Source organism: Poecilia latipinna, unplaced genomic scaffold (genome assembly GCF_001443285.1).
Source record: "Poecilia latipinna isolate Pla-1442-1.1 unplaced genomic scaffold, P_latipinna-1.0 Scaffold200, whole genome shotgun sequence".
Classification (NCBI taxonomy): domain Eukaryota; kingdom Metazoa; phylum Chordata; class Actinopteri; order Cyprinodontiformes; family Poeciliidae; genus Poecilia; species Poecilia latipinna.
In genome coordinates this window covers 82,065-101,711 of record NW_015112816.1, presented here as the reverse complement: position 1 = coordinate 101,711, position 19,647 = coordinate 82,065, and the positions used below count along the sequence as shown (strand labels likewise).

The window sequence follows — 19,647 nt, the reverse complement described above, 5'->3', positions numbered from 1 at the left end:
GCCCGGTCCGGCCCGGCAACACCGGAGCCCCCCCCCTTTTGGGATGGTGTGGGGTTTTTTTTTTTTTTTTTTTTTTTTTTTTTTTTTTTTGCCGGCTTCTGTGGCAGGCGTCTCTGGCTCTATAAATCAAGTAAGGCCAGAAGAAGCTCTTAAAATGAAATGTTGACGTAGACTATGCATGGAGATGAAGGAAGCAAAACGGGCTTGTTAAACTCTCAGAAGACAACTGGTCACAGATAGATAGCTTCATCACCACCTTTCCATCTGCCATTTTTCTATCTCTTGTTCTGTCTTTCTCTCCATTTTCTTTCTTTTTTTTTTGCAGCTGAAGAGAAAAACGCCGTGATGCTCTTCGTCGGTTTCTCTCTCAGACAGGTTCTCGGAGCTGCGCTTTCGGCACAAGAGGAAATTGGGAGGTGGGGTGGGGGGTGTTTTGTGGTAAGACGGGGCTGAGAGTGTGTGCTATGGGTGGATTGTGTTGTTGAGGGGTTATTGATAAATGTGAAAGGAAATGGAAAAGGATTAAAACCCAGGTCAGGCCATTTTGCCCCTTCTCATTTTCCATTCAAGCCATCCTTTATGTGAGTAGCCAGCCATAACGCAGACAGATAACTTGCTTTAAAAAAAAAAAAAAACACAGAGCGTGAGAGAAAGGACAGCGTTTTATTTAATCTCAATTTTCTCTTTTTTCCTGCATCTGTTTTTCCTTTTATTCTCTTTCCTTTCCTTCTCTTCTTCTTCCTGTCTCTCTATATTATCTCTCTGTCTCCTTCTTTCTCCTTTTTTTCCGATGCTTGAATAGAAGTGGATCAAAAAGGTAAAGTCCACAATGAACATAACAACCACAGTTCGCCCCTTCCTCCCTCTTCCTTCTCCTACTCCCCTCTACCTCTCCTCCCCCCATATTCCTTCCTAACCCTGCACCCTGTGTAGTGGTCATGTTTGATGTTGATATCCCTTCCTCTTCTTTCTCGATCTCTAAACGCCTCCTCTTCCCTCTCCTTTCTACTTTGACGTGTAACCAAAACTCTAAAATCCCTCTAGATCTCCTCCTTGGTTTTGATGACAACACCCTGAATACCAAAACACACCCACACATGTCAGTTATCACACGAAAAAAAGCGTAATGGAAGGTCAGCCCCGTGTCTATGAGAGATAAACGAGAAAATTACCTCACACATCTGTCTAAAGTTACACACAACATACATAATTACTTTTTCTTTGGCACCAAGTCCATCCATTTCTGAAGTTTAGATTCATCTCGCCGCTATTGCCTCAGACACTTTCTAATACATATTCCTCATGATTCAGATTTCACAAACACATTTTCCAACACTTTTTCCAGATTGATCTGTCCCTGCAGATTTAAGAGAAAAGACAGTCGCCATCTTCAGTTACATTACTCAACCGCTCATTTTCTCCATATTGTATCTCTTTGCCTCTATTTTTTAATTTTCCAGGACCAACATTAAGTCTGTTGTTTTTGGAAACCTCAAGGGAAACTGTAGTGTTAGGATAACTCAGTAATTAGACAAACTTGCTTTCATATTATTGTTAACAGCATCCCATTTTCAGGTACTTCAGCGTCCTTCTCTCATTCTGTCCATATTAATTCTTTTGAAATGATAATTACCACATTTGACTACCTCGCTTCCACTTCCCACCTACTTACAGCTCATCTTTCTATGTTGTGTTTTCCATCCTCCCTTTGAGTTTGTTCTCCCTCTCTTCAGCTTAATTGGTTTATCTCTCAGATTACACCTGGCCATTACAAAAAAAAGACCACAGGCTCTTTGAAGATGTTTTCCTCTCTTTCTCCTCCTTTCTTTAACCCAATCCCCTTTTCTGATTTATTTATTGTAAGCGCATACGTGCCCCTTTGTAGCCCCTCACACCGTAAACCCTTGTCTTCTTCAGTGTCCATCTCTTCTGGTTCCTCTTGTGTCCAAGAAGAGAAGCGGGATTGGGGGGGAGGGAGGTGTATCCTCTATAGGGAGCCCTTCAGCGTCGTGTAATGGCTTCTCTGATGCTGCCTGAGCCGAGCCAAAGCACTTTTAAAGAGCTCCAATCAGCACCTCAATCACAGGATTCTCAAAGTGCAAAAGATAGACTTGACCCTGTGCAAGGTCAAGGCAACAATAGTTGCAGATATTTTTAGCTTCCCAACGAGCCTCTACTCCCCCTCCCAGGTCCTCGCCCCTTCTACCGTCTCCGAACCCCTCACTCACATCAGTGCCCCTCTCAGCTGTCCTCCTGCCTTGCGCCATATAGCCGGATCCATACACTGGAACAATTAAAGTCTCATTGCAGTTGTCGTCAACTGGTTTATGGACTCCTTTGTCTGTTCTTGTGTTTGTGGCTTTTATTAACATGAATCATCGTCTCCACGTTCTTCTCCCACCGCAAGCGGCTATTTCAGCTCATTCTGTCCGTGCTTGTAGTGAAGTAGGAAGCTACAAATCCCTGTTCCTCCTGCTTTCACCTCACCCAGCTGATTGTATTTATTTACCATGCTTCCTCCCACTAACACTCAAAGGAAAACCCTTTTTTTCCTTTGTCCGCACTCCAGCCCATATTAATCTTCAGACATTCCCCCACTGGTGTTGAGTGTTTTTTTTTTTTGTTTGTTTTGTTTTGTTTTTTAAATTTGCTTAAATGACTTTTGTTTTCTGTTATTTGTAAAATTAACCATTCCTAGTTGATTTGTGGAATGACAAAGTGTGTATCGGGATAATGTTCAACTTTTGGTTATGATGTAACAATCCAATGAACTGCTGTCAGCCTACCTGCTGTCAGTCCATATCAAGGCTACGCCGCCAACAGCTGCCTCTCCCATCCCATCACTTCTTCTGTCCCTTTTCTCACCCTTCTCGCTGACAGTCTACCAGTGCCCAAATCATCCTGCTATCTCTTTTATCAGTGCTGGCAGGACAAAGTAGTGTTTCTCTTGCCTCAATTTGTTTATTTCTGAGGCAAAAAAGGCAAGAAATTGAATCAGTATTAGGACACTGTTGACAAACTCTGTATTATAATAAAGAGTTTGGATGAGGGAACATGCAGAACAAAGCAATGCCTCAAATAAAAGGCTTTCTATGTGTCATTTCAAAAAGTGCGAGGGAATAAGCGAGAAAACAGAGTACTGTGTGACAGAAAAAAAAATACAAAGAATGGCTGTGAATGGAAAAAAAAAGAGAGAGAACACACAGTTGCTATAGAGACGAGGAGTCTGGCAGCATCCCCTCATTAGGAATGACCCACCACACACAAGCACAGTCATGTGACCACGGCAGAGCGTACACCCATTTTCTGACGTAGGGAGATGAGGGAGGGGGTGCACACTGTACATGTAAAAAGTCATTACAATTTTAAAGTCAGGGGAAGAGAGAGGCGAACGAGCGAGTGAAGCAGGTGCAGATGAATTGGAGATGAATACGAAACACAGCCAGTTTAGGAGACTCTCTGCAAACACAGAATCTCTGGAAGACTCGGAGCAGGAGTGAGGAGAGGAGGAAGCTAACGTTACAAACAGGAAGGCTTGTTGATGCTCAAGCCTCATCCAGAATACAGTGCGCTCCTCTGTTGTTGTCTGTATCTTCACCCAGTAGCCATGTCCCTATCAACTTTCATGACATTCAGACTCAGCTTCACACAGAGGTAGATAACATTTTTGATTTCAGAGGATTCTGTTTTCTGTTGCTGTCTGCTTTTGGTCTCAGTTAAGGGTATTCTCTGGGGTGAATGTTTGGGTTGATAAAGCTTTAAAACTCGCCTCTTCCGGCATCTGGACGGCGTGTTCTTGCATGCATTGTCTAAGAATGTGTGTGTACCAGAGTGTATGTCTGTTTATGTTTATGCTGTATTGTGATTTTACTCCTAAGACCTGACCCAGTATAGTCTAAAAGGAAGAGGAAACACAATGGGGATCCCCCCACCCCCTTTCTTTCCTTAAATATCTCTCTTCTTCTGTCACTCTTTATCACTCCTCAGCAAATTAACTCACTCCTAATTCTGATTTCACAGGAAATAACCTATTTACTCTCTTTTGCTCCACTCCTCCTTCTCTTCTTTTTTGTACACAACAGAACATTCTTACATTCCTCTTACTGCTTTCTTCTCTACTTCTTCTTTTCTGTGTCTCTAAACTGCAAACATGCATGCAACACAGACGCACCACATTAATCAACATCAAGATACACGTAAACACACCAATCCGTGAACGAATTCCAGCACAGGCCATCAGAAGAACACCATGCACTCATGCACGCCCATTAACTGTCCAAGCATGGATGCAGGTTAGCTTGACATGCTCCATTCTGCCCCCTGCTGAATGCTTACTGCATATGCCAGTAACAGGTTGGGGATTCAATTAGAGCAGCATGCTCACAGCAGTTAGTTCTATGAGTAGCACCACTGCAGTCTGGACTGGACTGGGCAATCGCATTGGCCAGAAGAACCCTCAGTTTCTTGTAGATGGAACGAAAATAAAAGGAAAAACAACAAAAAAAGGAAAAGCACAGCACTTAAGAAATCTACTGCCAACCATTGGCAGGGGGTGTTCAGATCATCAAAGTGGAGCATTAGCCATCACCAAGATGCTGTCACATCAAATTTGAAAACAGCACGGACTGCAGGCAACAGCCAAAATGAAAGGTCTAAATTTAGCCGAAAGCTGTCAGTGTTCACTTTTACCGGTCGATCACAAATGGATGCTAAACACTAATGGGAGGTTTTTGCTGTCATTTTCAAGAAAGTTCTCAGGCTTTCATCGCTTCATACCGGAGCCTCATTTATTGACAAGTAAAAGCTGACCTGTGCCTGGGAAAGGAATTACAGAGATAAATAGTCAATTATTACGGCAGCATTTCCCAGTATGTGTGGTGGTAATTGGCAGCCTTGAGTACGATAGCTACAGCCTGCGTTTTAATCCCTGATAAGGTAAGTTTCATTAGTCATTTGGCCGGTTTAGGGTAAAAAAAAAAAAAAGTGTTGTGTGTGTGCTTCATGATAGCTTCACTGAAATGATCATGACTCCAAGATTTCCATCCGTAGCCAAAGAGGAATTAATCTATTTATCCATCTCACATAATCCCAGATGGCTCTATGGAAGCTAACCTGCTTGAGCCAGACTAGGATAATGCCTAATCTCAAGACTTATGCCTAATGCTTAATGCCTTATTCCTAATACCTCATTCATTCTGTGGTCATAATAGCCTCTTGTACTATACGTCTCTGCAGCCAGAGTTTGGCTCCTCTGGCTTCCTGCTGTTAAACACTTCACAGTTACAATTGGGAGGGAGGCGAAGCAAAGGAAAGCCAAGAAGAGCCGGTAAACAGGAAAGCAGCCGGGGAAAGCTGGGGAGTGCAGGTCAGACTTAATGAAGCCCCCCAGGCAGGGTTTGCAGGATGTGAAGCGTGGCCACTCTTTCTGTTTGGCATGTGAATGTGTGAATAAGAGTGTTTGTGTGAGTCTCAAGGTCTGTGCATACAGCTTAGACGCCACTGATGAGCCCCTTTGACACCGATCCAACCCTGCCACTAGTTCATTAGAATAAACCAATGTGCAATGATTGTAGGGGAAGAGGTGGAGGAAGACAGGAGGGGATCGTGGAGGAGCAAGGCTGATAGTCTCTGCTGGGCTGCTGTGTTAGTGAACTGATGAGGCCAAAAGAGTACAGAATGCAACCTGTTTGGTACAAGGCAAGGGGGTTAGGTGCAATATGTCACATAGTATTATAATAGTAAAGTATTTCAGGTTTTCTATTTTTTTGATGTTCTTTATGCACCAGAATACACTTTGCTTTCAAGACATATTTTATATCCTAGATTAAATTTAAACATTTGATAGAAATATAGATGTGTTTTCTGTTTTAGGTAATTGGAAATAAAGTACTTTGATGATAGAGAAGTAGGCTTGTATGTTTGTTTTTCTGTGTCCTTCATACTACCTTCAGGCACAGTGTTGTTTATGGGTCACCTACATACCAAGCCTTTTTACTGTTTATTTAGCTATTTACAGTACCATTGTACTTTTCAGGGAGTGTCCTACTTGTGTTGGTCGTTTTCCACTTATCCACTTATTTTATCCTCAGCAAAAGAAAAACAAAATCACCCTTTTGAGCCTTTCTTTAAAGTATTTAATCCTCTAATAATTTTCACATTTCAGTCACTCATAATTACATATTCGGAGCGAACACCTTAGCCCGTCTCAATACATTCAAGTAAACATTTTGGTTCGACAATGGAGCATGACAAGCCTCCTGTTCGTGAGGAGTCTTTATTCAGTGTTTGTTTGTGCCTGACTGATTAGATTCCTGTTTGGCTGGCAGTCTCAATCCCTGTTGGACCCTTCAGACAGAACAGGCTGATTCCTAGGAGACCGAGCAGCACAGATCACCAGCCACTACCAGCAGCAGCAGCAGCAGAAAACACAAAGAGAAAGCTGGATTTCTGGGAGCCTTGATTTACTCCTCCATCCTCTCTGTTGGGATTCTCCTCCTCTGCCAGAATCCATGCAATATTCAAGACAGTTTGAGCCTAGACTGATCCATCACTCAAACGGTTACAGTTTGACAGGATATGTACTGTACGTGTGTGTGTGTGTAGGTTTGTGTGCGGAGATGCTTGTGTGGTATCCCTGTGTGAATGGCAACAGTCTGCTTGCGATTTCGTTTGTGCTGTCTGCGTCCAAATGTCCCTGCAGTGTCTAATTAGTTCAGGGATGCGTTCAGTCATGAGGTGACCAGCAGGTGTCTGGTTCTGCTGCAACCGTGAGCCCCCGAGACACGCAGATAAACTGGTAATGGAATACATGGGGACCATTCAGCTGTTTTATTCTGTAATGCTTCCAATTCTGCTACTCCCTTGACCCTCACTACTTTCTGTTGCTGGGACCTCTGTGATGTCAGAGTGCTGTGGATGCCCACAGGTTTGCTCATAGATAACCTGACACGCCCGTTGGATCCCTTGGCAGCATCTCTGGCACTCAGGGACGCACAACATCAGACAGCCAATTTACACAAGTCCCCAGTGGATGACCTCCACCAGTCCAAAATAGACGACGTCTCTGTGCAGTGTGTATATGCGTCTTATTTGTTGGATGGATTCTCCAACTTTTTTGTTGAGCTTCAGTGTCTGTTTGCGAGTGGGAATGTTGTTTGTGTGTGAAGCTGAGTCGCAGTTGCAGAGGAAGGGGAAGCTAATGCAACCTCACATCTTTACCCCAGAATGAGTTTTGGGTGGGGGGGGGGGGTTGTCTTGGAGGCATTACTCTTGACTGAGATCCAAATTTGAGTTCTAATAAAACAATCTCCACAATATTTTTTTTTCTAACACCCAGGTGCAGAGCAAAGAAGCAAAGGCCTTTTGAAAGAGAAAATGCACAATCAAATAAAAAGTAGGCCAAGATAAATTAAATTAGCGACTACATCTAAGCGGCGACTGCAGCCAGAAATCTCCCATTCATCATATTCAAATGTTTTTCGAACACAATGCTCAAGTTCTTCAAATGAGCTTTTATGTGTTCCCTCATTTCAAATCTGATAATGTTCACCACCTATTTCCATCTCTCTCACCCATTCTCCAGCTATTCTATAGTCTTTTCATTTCTATACTTGCTTTTATCTACTCAGAGCTTTCTCTTTAGCCTTCACAATCTCTTTCTCCTGCTTCATATTCTGGTCTTTTCCCCCCAATTTCTTTTCTCTCTCTTCCTCACCTACCATCTTCATGATAACTGTCATTATTGCTATGCTTTGTTTTAATTTTTCCCTCATTCTTTTTTTTTTTTTTTTTTTTGTTTGTTATGCTACTGCTCCTCTCCAGTTTTTGTGTGCCCCGGGACGTTGCTGCGGGTGCAGGTGCCCAGCTCTCAGCAGGAGGCAGAGCACCAGGCGGGGGCATGGTGTAAGGACCCTCTGCAGTCTGGGGATCGTCTGTATGTCATGCCCTGGACCCCTTATCGCACTGACATGCTGTATGAGTATGCCTCCTGGGAAGACTTTAAACAGAACAGAGCCACGACTACCTACAAGTGAGTGAATCTCCCACTGCCTTGGATGATCAAATGGCATCTGTTGCTGTATCGATTCATTGGCTTTTGATGTGGATATGGGTAGGGATATCAGAATGGCCCCACTGCGGCTTCTGCATTGTTCTGCGCCACATACATTGGTTTGCTAATCATCTTTGTCTCTCTTTTTTCTACTTTCCTTTTTTGCAGGTTACCAAACAGAGTCGATGGCACAGGCTTCGTAGTCTATGACGGTGCAGTATTTTACAACAAAGAACGCACAAGAAACATTGTCAAGTATGACCTGCGTACACGCATCAAAAGCGGTGAAGCCATTGTCACAAACGCCAACTATCACGACACGTCGCCGTACCGCTGGGGGGGGAAGTCGGACATTGACCTCGCCGTGGACGAGAACGGCCTCTGGGTGATATACGCCACCGAATCCAACAACGGACGACTGGTGGTCAGCCAGGTGGGAGACCAGTGGTGCACCGCGGGGAAAGGGATATGGATTGCAAATGCAGGATTAGATTATCCAGAAATCTCATCCGAGTGGTCCAGCGAATCGTCAATACGGAGGAGTAACTTTCTCTGAGATTACAAGCCCGCACCGACAGATGAGATCAGGAGAGGCTGCTGTCTGATAAAAAAGAGCAGTATAAATATAATCAGAAATATTTTGGGTCACATTGTAAATCCCATCATATGAAGAAATATCTTTGCTAGCAAGATTAGTATTTGATTTATTTTACATTGCATCTCGTCTACAAAACAAATCATTCTGACTTTGGAGATATTATGACCTAAAAAGATGTGCGTCGTCCTCGATAATACCAGGATGCATCGCTTTTTCTTTGTTTGCAAAATAATCTCAAAATGGGATCCCTCCGTGAAGAGTTGGTTTAGTATATATTACTATTTTAATATCAGTTGTTATTTAATTTGTTTGTTTTAAAACATATAAGTCTTATCTCCTAAAGAGCTCAAACAAATAAATCACTAACCTGTGGCAAAAGTTTAAGCTTACTGAGATTGAGTTATTTTGGAAAGAGAGTTGGCAAACATTTTAATCTTTATATGTGCAAACTGGACACATCTCAAACTCTGGAGATGGAATTGCAGAAAAAAGGTGGTTTCACAAAGTATTGCCTCAAACTGGGTAGCTACATAGACACGGTCTGTAGATTTTTAAATGTGAAATCCTAAAAGTTCAATGCCTTTTCCTTTCATATCACAATAAGATACTTCTTTGTGTTAAAGCTCTCTGAACAACTACTTAGTCGTTTTCATTTTCTCTTCACCCGCAGGTTAACCCTTACACACTACGCTTTGAAGGCACCTGGGAGACGAGCTTCGACAAGAGGATGGCGTCCAACGCCTTCATGGCCTGTGGCGTTCTGTACGCGGTGCGCTCAGTCTACCAGGACGATGACAGTGAAGCAGGCGGAGACCTGGTGATGTATGCCTACAACACCAATCATGCGCGCGAGGAGCCGGTCAACATCGCTTTTCCGAACCCCTACCAGTACATCTCCTCGGTGGACTACAACCCTCGAGACAACCAGCTGTATGTCTGGAATAACTATAACGTGCTGCGCTACCCGCTCGAATTCGGGCCACCGGACCCCACCACTGGTGAGCAGTGATTCCAAGGAAAGCATACGGTGACATAATGTGCTATGATGGAGTCGTTAACCAGGAACTTATGCTTTGTCTCGCAGACACTTTGCTCAAATTTGTAAAACGCTCTTTCAGCAACAGCTTAAATATTTTAGTCTCCACCGCATGCTATTTCTCTTGATCTGAGAAACTCTTCAGATGGCGCATGTAAGATGTGCTTCTTTGAATTTCGAGGGCTTCAGATTGCAAATTATCCTCCAGCGTGTTAATAATAATATGGAATAGCTTTTTTTCCCTCATACGACTGCCGCGGCACCTCACATCAAGTTGAGTGTCATGAATAATGAAAAAGTCATCATCACCTGATCAACTGGAATGTCAAAAAGGGTGTGGCATGCTGCTCTTCGGCAGTTCATCCGTGCGAGGGGACGACTGCGATGTGCTGCAAGTCTGAGCTGCGTACAGACGGGCAAGAAGCTGAGATTAGGCGCAGAGAGAAACGAGGTGGAGACGAGCAGGCGGCAGCGCTCGCAGAGCCGCACGCTGACTGTGTTTGATCTGCTAGGATTTTGTAGTTGTGATGTGTTGCTTTCATCTTCACATTAGGTTTGGTTGTTAGTGATGGTGACTTCTCTGATGCATTTGATAAATTGTTAATTTATCTCTGAATTGTAATGATGCTGTCCTCCCCGGCGCCTCCTTTCTGCTCCCCAGAGTTTCTTTGAGAGGCTTAAAAAATTGTTTGTCACCCCGATTACGGAGCAACTACTTTTTGAACTAAGCTTCTGAGGAACGTCTTATATTCATATGTCCTTCGTTTCTTAATTTATTTTATGTATAATCTGTTGTTTGATTTCTCACACATGCTCAACAGCCTCTATTATGATGCAAACTCTCTGTTACCACTCAATTTACTCTCAGGGCCTCTGACCACCACCCAAGTGACCCCTACTCCACCATCAAGATCGTTCACCTCCAGTGCGAGTCCCTCTACCGTACGACCTCTGGCTCCCACCTCACGCCCAATCGGCTCCATTAACAAGCATCCAGATCTGCGTCCAATCACAGCCACCGTACCTATCACTCGCCGGCCACCTCCTCCTCCTGCTCCTCAAGGCCCAGATCGGTATTTTTGTGAGACTAAGCTCATTCGGGGAATCCAGTGGCCGACCACTCAGCGAGGGGAAACTGTGGACCGACCCTGTCCTAAAGGATCTCTGGGTGAGGATATTAGCATGTAGCTCTTCTGTTTAAAATGCACTCGTATCGCATGTAGTGCCTTGCAAAGGCATTCTTAACTTCATTGTATTTAACTGGGATTTTATAGACCAATACAAGGTGGATAATAATTGTGCAGCAGAAGGATACAGGTTCTCAAAATTTCCCCACAAATTAATATCTGAAAAGTGGGTCATGCATCTATATTCAGCAATTCTAAATTTTTATTTTTATTTTTATTTTGTTTTTCAAGCTGAGTTAGGTTAGAGAAAGACAGCTGACCTCACTTTTTCTTGCAACAAAACTTCATTTGGGCCTAGTTGGGTCATTGTAATATGTGATGATTGATCTAAACCATTTTGTTGTGGTCCTGGCTGTATATCTTGGGTGTTATTCAGCTGGAAGGTGATTAATGCATTTTGCAGCTTCTAGTTTTCTTACAGAATTCAGCTCCAAAGTGTATAAAATAGCAATAAACACTTATCAGATTTATACTTTGAGCTGGTGTGTCACATACGATCCTTATGATGTTCCATTAAAGCTTGTGGTTTCAACAGGGCATGTATGCTTTTGCAAGGCACTGCATGTGCCTGCACACTTCTGTTTTAAATCTTCCCATAATGCATATATTCCATCTTTGTAAGTCCTCGTGCCGCATATGTTCTCACACATTCCCAAGCCGTCAGGATGTTTGTGCTCTCCTGCTTGTTTTTTTTTCCACTGCTACCTCCTTCTGTCCCCATGCTGGTCTCACCAGTGCGCGCCGTCTCTGAGGACTCGCAGATAAAAGCTCGTCCTCCATAAATGAAAGGCTCATCTCCCACAGAAACAGAGCTGATTGAAAGTGGCACATAATGAAATGAAAGGCCACACAACACGGACTTCACTTTCCTCCGTGTTATTTGCCGTACCGTCAGACATCTAGCCGTCAAAAAAGAAAAGTCAAACAAAGAACGGTATCTCACTCGGTCTTCCTCTCGAATTGTTTTTGTTGGGTTTTTTTTTTTTTTAATGTTATCTTAACGTTTAATTAGCAGCAGATGTAATTGCTCATCATGAATCAGTTCTGTGATCGATAAAGGAGAAAACGAGAGAAGTTGAATAGAGGAAGAAGAAAATCAGCAGGCGAGCGCGAGAAAGAAGCGGATGAAACAAAACCACATCTGCTATGATCCCGCTATGACTACGAAGCGCTGCTCCGTTATCTCTATCATCTGTGCTCGTCCAATTTGCTTCCCTCTTTGTCCTATGTGGTAACCGTCCTCTTCTCCTCCGCCTTGTCTTTGTGACTTGATGTTGGGTATTTGTGTTAGCAGCAGCAGACAGACCCCTCCCCTGCTTCTGTCCCTGCATGGTGTCCTTCCTCTGAACCCTCGCGCTGAGTAAAAAACACCAGAGTGGAAATGAGATTCTGCGGAAGGCGCACGCTTCCATCAGGTGTTTTTATTCGACAGTGAGGAATCATACCTGATGTTCTTTATGTGTGACTGTGTGCAGAGATGAAATATTATGTGAAGGCACAAGAATACAGTAGCCCCCCCCCCTCCGGCTCCCCTCCGTCTTTCCTCCTGCGTTCACTGTCTTTATCGTCTTATTTAACCTTTTCCCATTCAGTCTCATTTCTCTCTCTGTTTTCCTCTTCTTCCCTCCTCCTTCTTCGTACTCGTCTTCAAACACTTTGAGTATTGCATATTTAAAATTAATTCCGCTAGGCTAAAAACTATCACAAGCTCTCTTTGTTCATCCCTCTCCTTCACACTGTCCCCTTTAATTGCAGTCACCTAATGCTTATTATCTCTCCATTCCCCTCCACCCGTCTTCCTCCTACCTGCCTTTTCTCCAGGCATCGCTTCGTTCCAGTGTTTGGCGGACCAGGTCATTTGGAACCCACGGGGTCCTGACCTGAGTAACTGCACCTCCCCGTGGGTCAACCAGGTGGCACAGAAGGTGAGACCCAGAGCCACATCCCTGGTCAGAGGTCCGTCCCTTTCTTCTCCCCTTCTCCCCTGGACACCTTCCCTGTCCACACATGATGAAACATTAACATATATCCAAGGCTGTCTTGATTAAAATAGAGGTCTTTTATTACAAGGCGTGTGCTCATTGTGATTAAATAATGATTTTTGCCCCCCACCCCACAAATATAATTAGATTAACGATAGCCTCCATTTGTTCCAAAAAAAAAAGCCCCAAAAAACTCCTGCAGTCTCACAATTCCTGCAAAGTTTGGGTCACATTTACTGTAAAACAAGACGCATAAACCTTTTTTCTGTCTGGTCTTAAATCAGAACAAATTTTCCCGTCACGTAAGAATATAAGTTTTTTTTTTTTTTTTTTTTGCTAAATGATAAATAAAAGTGAGAATTTATTGGCATGTTTATGTTCAGATGTTTACGTTCATTTTCTAAGAATTCCCATTTGCAATTTCCAACCCTGCTCACAAATGTGAGATCAGGGCTTTGCTATGGCCACTCCAGATATCGATCTCTGCCTTCAACTGTATCTTCCTTCTGCGCAGTAACTAAACATCACAGCCTTGCACTGATCCACAAGCATTTAAGCTCAGATATAATTAAATATCCAAACCGCATGTGTGATCAAAGCAGCTAAATTGGACATATTAATTATTTCTCCATGCATGTTGCTGATGGATTTCCTTGAAACATTTCTAAAGCGTGCGTGCGTGTGTGCTTTGAAGGATAAATGGCGTCACCCTTTAAAGAACTGCCATTGGAAGAATCCACTTTACCAGAAAAAAATCAATTGCAGCTGCAGCGTGTTTGCAGCGACTGCAATTTGCAGGTGAAAAACGTCTAAGAATTACAAAAACTTCATGGTGCGTTCTGCACGGTCTGTCTTTATTTACAAGGACACAAAACCACCTAATATTAGAGGGAATTCTGTGTGTGGGATTTGCAAATAAATTGGAATATTTCCTTTTTTTTTTTTTTCCTGTAGATAAAGAGTGGGGAGAATGCTCCTAACATAGCCAGTGAGCTGGTGAACCACACGCGAGGCCGGATCCAAGCCGGTGATATTAGTTCAACCGTCCGGCTGATTGAGCAGCTGCTGGACATACTGGACGCCCAGCTTCAAGCCCTGAAGCCCAGAAATAAAGAATCAGCTGGACGAAACTACAATAAGGTACAAGAAGGCGTAATTGGACACGCGCACAAATCAAACATTAGACAGCAGCGTACTGGTTCTTCTTTACTGCGTGGACTATGAAACATTTTAATATCTTTCCTTTTTTATATTTTTTTTTTTTCAGTCGAATAAATCCATGCTTTGTTTTCTTCTCTCCAGTTTCAGAAACGGGAGCAGAATTGTCGGGCGTACATCCAGGTAGGCGTTTTTCTTTTATCTGTCTTCTTTAAGTGCCTGGAATCAAACTGTTCTGGGACTTTGAATAACTGAGACAAGATTAAACGCTGGAGCAGGCCGGGTTTGTGTGGATGAAATTCCTCAGGCTCCACAGCAGAATTAATGTCCTGTCTTTGGGATAATCACTTACAAAACCTCTGGTTCGTGCTGAAGGACAGACAGCATTCACTGCGATTAAATGTATTCCACACATTAAAATAACTTACTCTGTATATTATTATTATTATTATTATTATTATTTACTACTGGTGTTATTGTTATGTATATTTGTAAAATTGTGTCACTTCATAAAGAACTCGTCTGCCTGCAGCATAATCCTGCTGAGCTGTGATGGAGCTTAAGGTGTATGTTTAATATCAGCCTTGGCCTCATCATCTTGCACAATAAGGTACAATATCTGTCGCTTGGAGAAAATCTAATTTGACTACACCATGAAAAGCAACAGTTTGTCTTATGACACCCTTCTTCACGTTTTCAATATGTATGCAATATCTTTGGCTCTGGGAGAGCTCTTATCTAATATCAAGAAAAAGCATTGTGTGTGCTGCTTTGTAATGATAAAATGCAGCATTCTGCAGCAGCCACTCTTTTATGCGCCTTGACCTCTCTGCATCCTGCTGTAATATGACCCCCACGTCTTATGGTCCCCGTTTGTGCAGGATGAATGCGAAGCATGCGGCGCCGAATGTTACAGGGCTATTACTTTGTGTCACTTGCCGCAAGGTAGCTTTGCATAATAACCGCTGATCCAAGGATAACATACAAACATCCTCAGCCTTTTTCCTCTGCCACGAATGGAGTGCATTCTGATGCTTGATTCGTTTTCTTAACGGCAGTGCTCTTTATTCCACACAGCAGTCTATCCTTCATTTTGAGAGGTCTGAGCAAGAGAATTACATGATTCATCAAGCAGACTACTCCAATAAATTGGATAGCTGATACAACCATCAGAATTGCCATTAAATGAATTGTAAGTGTGAAATAGAATGGTAATATGTCTGACATGGCATAATAACAAATTTATTGCAGGAGCCTGGTAAGCTTATAGGAAATAATTATAGTAAATTTGTAAGTTAAATATCTTATCAAACATGTTTGGACTGCATCATTTAATACACAAAATAAATCATTACAAAGACACTGATAAGCAAATTCAGGAGCAAACTGGTAATTAATGATAGGTAATTAACAGCTAATAGCACTTCCTGAGACAAGAGTTAGGCTCTTAAAAACAGTGTTAATGAGCGACTGCCTGATAATTAGTCATCCAGAATTAGGCTTACTCTGAATTGGATATGAAGTGACGCAAAACCGAGAAGTAATAATCATTACTGTCGTTACTGTAGAGATGTATCAATCACATGTTCTGATTGATTCAGTTCACCATTCCCTCCCCAGCAGATCTTTACCAATTGTTAAATCAAGATAATTTATACTGCGTAAATTGAGAAATGAACTGCATTAATGTCAACTTACAGTAAAATGAAAGAATTATGTTCTGAAAGTCAACACTTTCCTCCACGACCAGCATTGGTATGTTTGGATACCAATCCTCAAAGTTCCTCACTAAAGTAGTAAAATACCCACAAAATGAATGCAGAAGACAAACAAAACACTCCTGCGTGGATCTGTTTGTTAAATGTTAAAGGTTAAATTACGGATTTAGTAGATTCTTACCTTGACGCTGAGATTTCCTCACAGATGACAGATGAGTCTGGACTGTTCAAAAGGATCAAGCAGAGCATCAATGAAATGTTCTGTTATTTGTTGATCTCTAACTTTCTGCTTCTTTCTCTGACGCCAATATGAAACGGCCCAAGGATATAGAAATTAGTGTTCTCTTAGAACCAATTTCCACATGAATACTATCATTGACAATGTGAGCTGTTAGTGTACAAGTATTGGGCACTAGATCAGTAAAAAGATATGTATTAGAATATGAGTCAGAAAAAAACTCTTTTGTAATTGACCCCAATTATCTTGTTCTGGTCACCAGTAGTTACTTGTAGTTCACTATGACCTTCTTGTTGTTTTACATTTAGTCCTATCAGCTAATCAGGAACAATCTTCTAAATGTTGACTTTTGTAACTCCTCATATAACTAAAATAAGACATTTGTGATAATATGACATGTTTCTACTCCAGGCGGTTGTTCAGACGGTGGACAACTTGCTCCGTCCTGAGGCGCTGGACTCTTGGCAGGACATGAACAGCACAGAGCAGGCCCACACCGCCACCATGCTCCTGGACGTCCTGGAAAAAGGAGCTTTCCTCCTGGCCAACAACATGTACGGGAACCGCTTCTCCGACCGAGCGCCCAGCGTCGGTGAGCGAAAAGTTTTGCTTGTGCTGTGGACAGTGACGTGACGGACTCCGATCCACCGGGTGAAGCTCTGCCTCGGGTTCACGTCTCTGTCTTTTCACCGCCAGATCTGGAGGTGCACGTCGTCAACACGGAGATGGACCTTCAGGATTTGTCGTTCCCGCAGAATTACGCCAGCGACAGCACCATCCAGCTTTCAGCCTCCACCATCAAGCAGTACAGCCGGAACGGTCAGCAGCCCTCGCCCCTCCACTTCCTCGCCCCCTACGTCCGAAAGACCGCGCTCTCCTGCTAAGGACAGCGCGCTTATGTTTTCATTTGCATTTTTGCGCAATCTCGAAACAATCTGCATGCAGTTGACTAAGTTATTGGTTCATAATAACAGCCTAATCAGATTAACAGAAGCGCTGAGACAATTTCTTTTCTTGATGGTTTCTTAACAGCAGTTCTTAATAGAATAGCTGGGGAGGCGTGTAGATTACAATCGGCCCCAGCCTGGCACGGCTATCTCAGCACTCTCTCTCCTTTCTTTTCCTCATTGCCTTGCTTAGTCTTTCCACCATCTTATCCCCGTGTCACATCTCTCTTGTTTCCACCTCCCCCCTTCCCACCGCATCATCCTTTCTCTCTCCCTTCCTCTTTCAGCAGCCACCCCCCCACCCCTGCCCTCCCTCTGTTTTCTGCCTCCGCTAGGCTCTGCAGTGGGAACGAGATTAGAATGATTGAAACAAACCCACATGAAATATTCATATGGAATAATAAGAGATCTGTGAATGCTTGAGGGATGAATGTTCCATTGCCCTCCACATTAAATCTCGCTCTCTTGCACCAGTCAAAATGAAACGGTCCTTACCATCATTCTAACCTTCACTAACTCCCTCTCTCCATCTCCCTTTCACTCACTCCGTCACTCTCTGCTCTCCGTCTCTGCCATTTTTGCTGCTGTTTCCATATCATGCCCTCGTTACTCTATTTTACTCCCTCCCTCATGGTTTCGTGCAGCTCCCCTTCTTAAATAACTGTGGTCTTTTTCATACCTTATTATTAAATTCTTGCTCTGTCACGTAATCTTTTGCAGGACAAGTAAAAGTGGTGTTCATTCTGTACAAAAATTTGGGGTCTTTCCTGTCCACTGAGAATGCTACGGTGAAAATAGAAATGGAGGGACCGAACTATGAGAGGAAGCGACTGGCGGTCAACTCCCATGTAATCGCCGCCTCCATCAACAAAGAGTCCAGCAGAGTGTTTCTGACTCAGCCGGTCATCTTCACACTCAAACATCTTCAGGTAGTGTTATTTCTTATTTTTTTTTTTTTTTTTTTTTTTTTTTGGGGGGGGGGGGGGTCGTATTTAAATGGTTTTAAGTCGTCAAACAAAAGCTGAAGTTTTCAAATGCTGTTTTCATGTATTGCAGAAGAAATGTTACTCAGATCATTCTGGACTTTTGTCCTTGTTAAATTATGAATTAACTGTTATGGAAGCTGAGTTCAATTTCACTGGCCACATTCAGGCCTGATTACTAAAATATTATTCAAATAGAACATGTTAGACATGAAGTAGGATTACAAATCCCAAACGGCAAAACATTTTGCCATGATCTGAGACATTTAAGAAGAGATGAGACCCAAACTCATTCACATCAGTCCGGAATATTTGCAAAGTCATTTTTTAAAATTTGGGACTTCAGCCAACCACAAAAAGGAGAAAGCTTTGTGAACTGTGACCTACCAAATTAAAAGCTTACAGGTGACTCAACAAAAACATGTAAAGCTTTGGAGACCTTATTTGCTTCGTTTAACATCCATGTTTGTTTAAAAGTCAAAAAAGAAGAGAGAGAGCAAAAATATGCCTGGAAAACCATAAAACGTTATCTCACAAGACCAAATTTTTTTAAAGTTTGCATGTCTTTATATCTGAGGTAAAACTAACACTCCTACACTCCGACAGTCAAACAAGAATCCAAACCATGCCAGCAAGTTCACATTTGAGTGTCTCAAAAAAAAAAAGGAAAAATAAAAATTTTTGCGAGGGGCTCAGCCAAAGTCAATCAAAATTGGCTTCAATTTTGATTGACTTCAAACACACCTGTTCATGTTTTAAAACTCTTTGTTGTGGCTAAATTAAAATTGTCCTGCAAAAGAGGAGTGAGACAGAATTCCTGCGCAGAGATGTAAAACCCTCATTACCGGTTATCACAAACACTTGATAGCATCGTTGCAGCCAGCGGGTGACACAACCAGTTATTAGGTTTATTTTTTTGCATACTGTTGGAGGTGGCTGTCTTGGATAATTGCCCTTATTTAAAACCGTCATTTAAAATCATCTTTTTAATGTTTTAACACATTCGATGACCATCTTTTCTGCAGAACAAGAATTACTACACTCCTAATTGCTCGTTTTGGAACTACTCTGAGCGCTCCATGACGGGCCAGTGGTCGTCGCAGGGCTGCAGGCTGCTGGACACCAACGGCACACACACCACGTGCTCCTGCAGCCACCTCACCAACTTCGCCGTGCTAATGGCTCACCACGAGGCGGACGTAAGGCGGCGAGGGCGTGGCACGCAGACACACATTTAAGATGGAAGTGGGTTAATTTATGCCGACATTCGCTCGCGTGAGCATTAGCGCTCACTCACTGACAAACCCTCACACACCCTCACACACACATGCACAATAATGTTCCCTTCTCAAGGCTGACAGGCTCTTTGTTTTGAATTTTGTCTTTTTCTTCTTTCACGCTGACATTCAGGGAGGCAACAGCTTACAAATTCATGTCCCACTACTTCTAGCTGACATTCACATGGATTTAAATGTCATGTTTTTTTCAGAACGTCTTGTCTTTTGTCTTCACATTTTAGCTCTGTGCATATATTTACAAATATTAAATAAGGCAATTTGGCTCTTTCTCTTCCCTACCCCCTTTTTTCCATCCTTCCCTCTTTTGTTTCTGCTGCTTATCTTCTGTCCCACTATTCTTCCTTCACAACATTCTGTTTTTTTCTGGAGTTTTTTTTTTTTTTTTTTTTTTACCCGGGGGAATTTTTTTGGGTTTAACCCCCACCCCCCCCCTTTTCCTTTTAAAACCCCCT

At 42.7% G+C, this 19,647-nt stretch overlaps 1 protein-coding gene across 3 annotated transcripts in view; it reads left to right on the top strand.

Moving 5' to 3' along the window:
* The window catches only part of LOC106946674 (adhesion G protein-coupled receptor L1-like), a 120,434-nt gene that overhangs the window by 84,569 nt on the left and 16,218 nt on the right, over nucleotides 1-19,647 (top strand). For 2 of the 3 annotated variants that reach the window (XM_015031187.1, XM_015031189.1), the window contains exons 5-16: nucleotides 803-817; nucleotides 7,822-8,029; nucleotides 8,219-8,483; nucleotides 9,319-9,646; nucleotides 10,553-10,852; nucleotides 12,693-12,796; nucleotides 13,808-13,993; nucleotides 14,156-14,194; nucleotides 16,379-16,559; nucleotides 16,664-16,786; nucleotides 17,635-17,843; nucleotides 18,923-19,096. In XM_015031187.1, the coding sequence (XP_014886673.1) occupies nucleotides 803-817; nucleotides 7,822-8,029; nucleotides 8,219-8,483; nucleotides 9,319-9,646; nucleotides 10,553-10,852; nucleotides 12,693-12,796; nucleotides 13,808-13,993; nucleotides 14,156-14,194; nucleotides 16,379-16,559; nucleotides 16,664-16,786; nucleotides 17,635-17,843; nucleotides 18,923-19,096 (2,132 nt within the window). The remainder of the gene's footprint in view (nucleotides 1-802; nucleotides 818-7,821; nucleotides 8,030-8,218; nucleotides 8,484-9,318; nucleotides 9,647-10,552; nucleotides 10,853-12,692; nucleotides 12,797-13,807; nucleotides 13,994-14,155; nucleotides 14,195-16,378; nucleotides 16,560-16,663; nucleotides 16,787-17,634; nucleotides 17,844-18,922; nucleotides 19,097-19,647) is intronic. The other variant, XM_015031188.1, reaches the window with a different exon arrangement.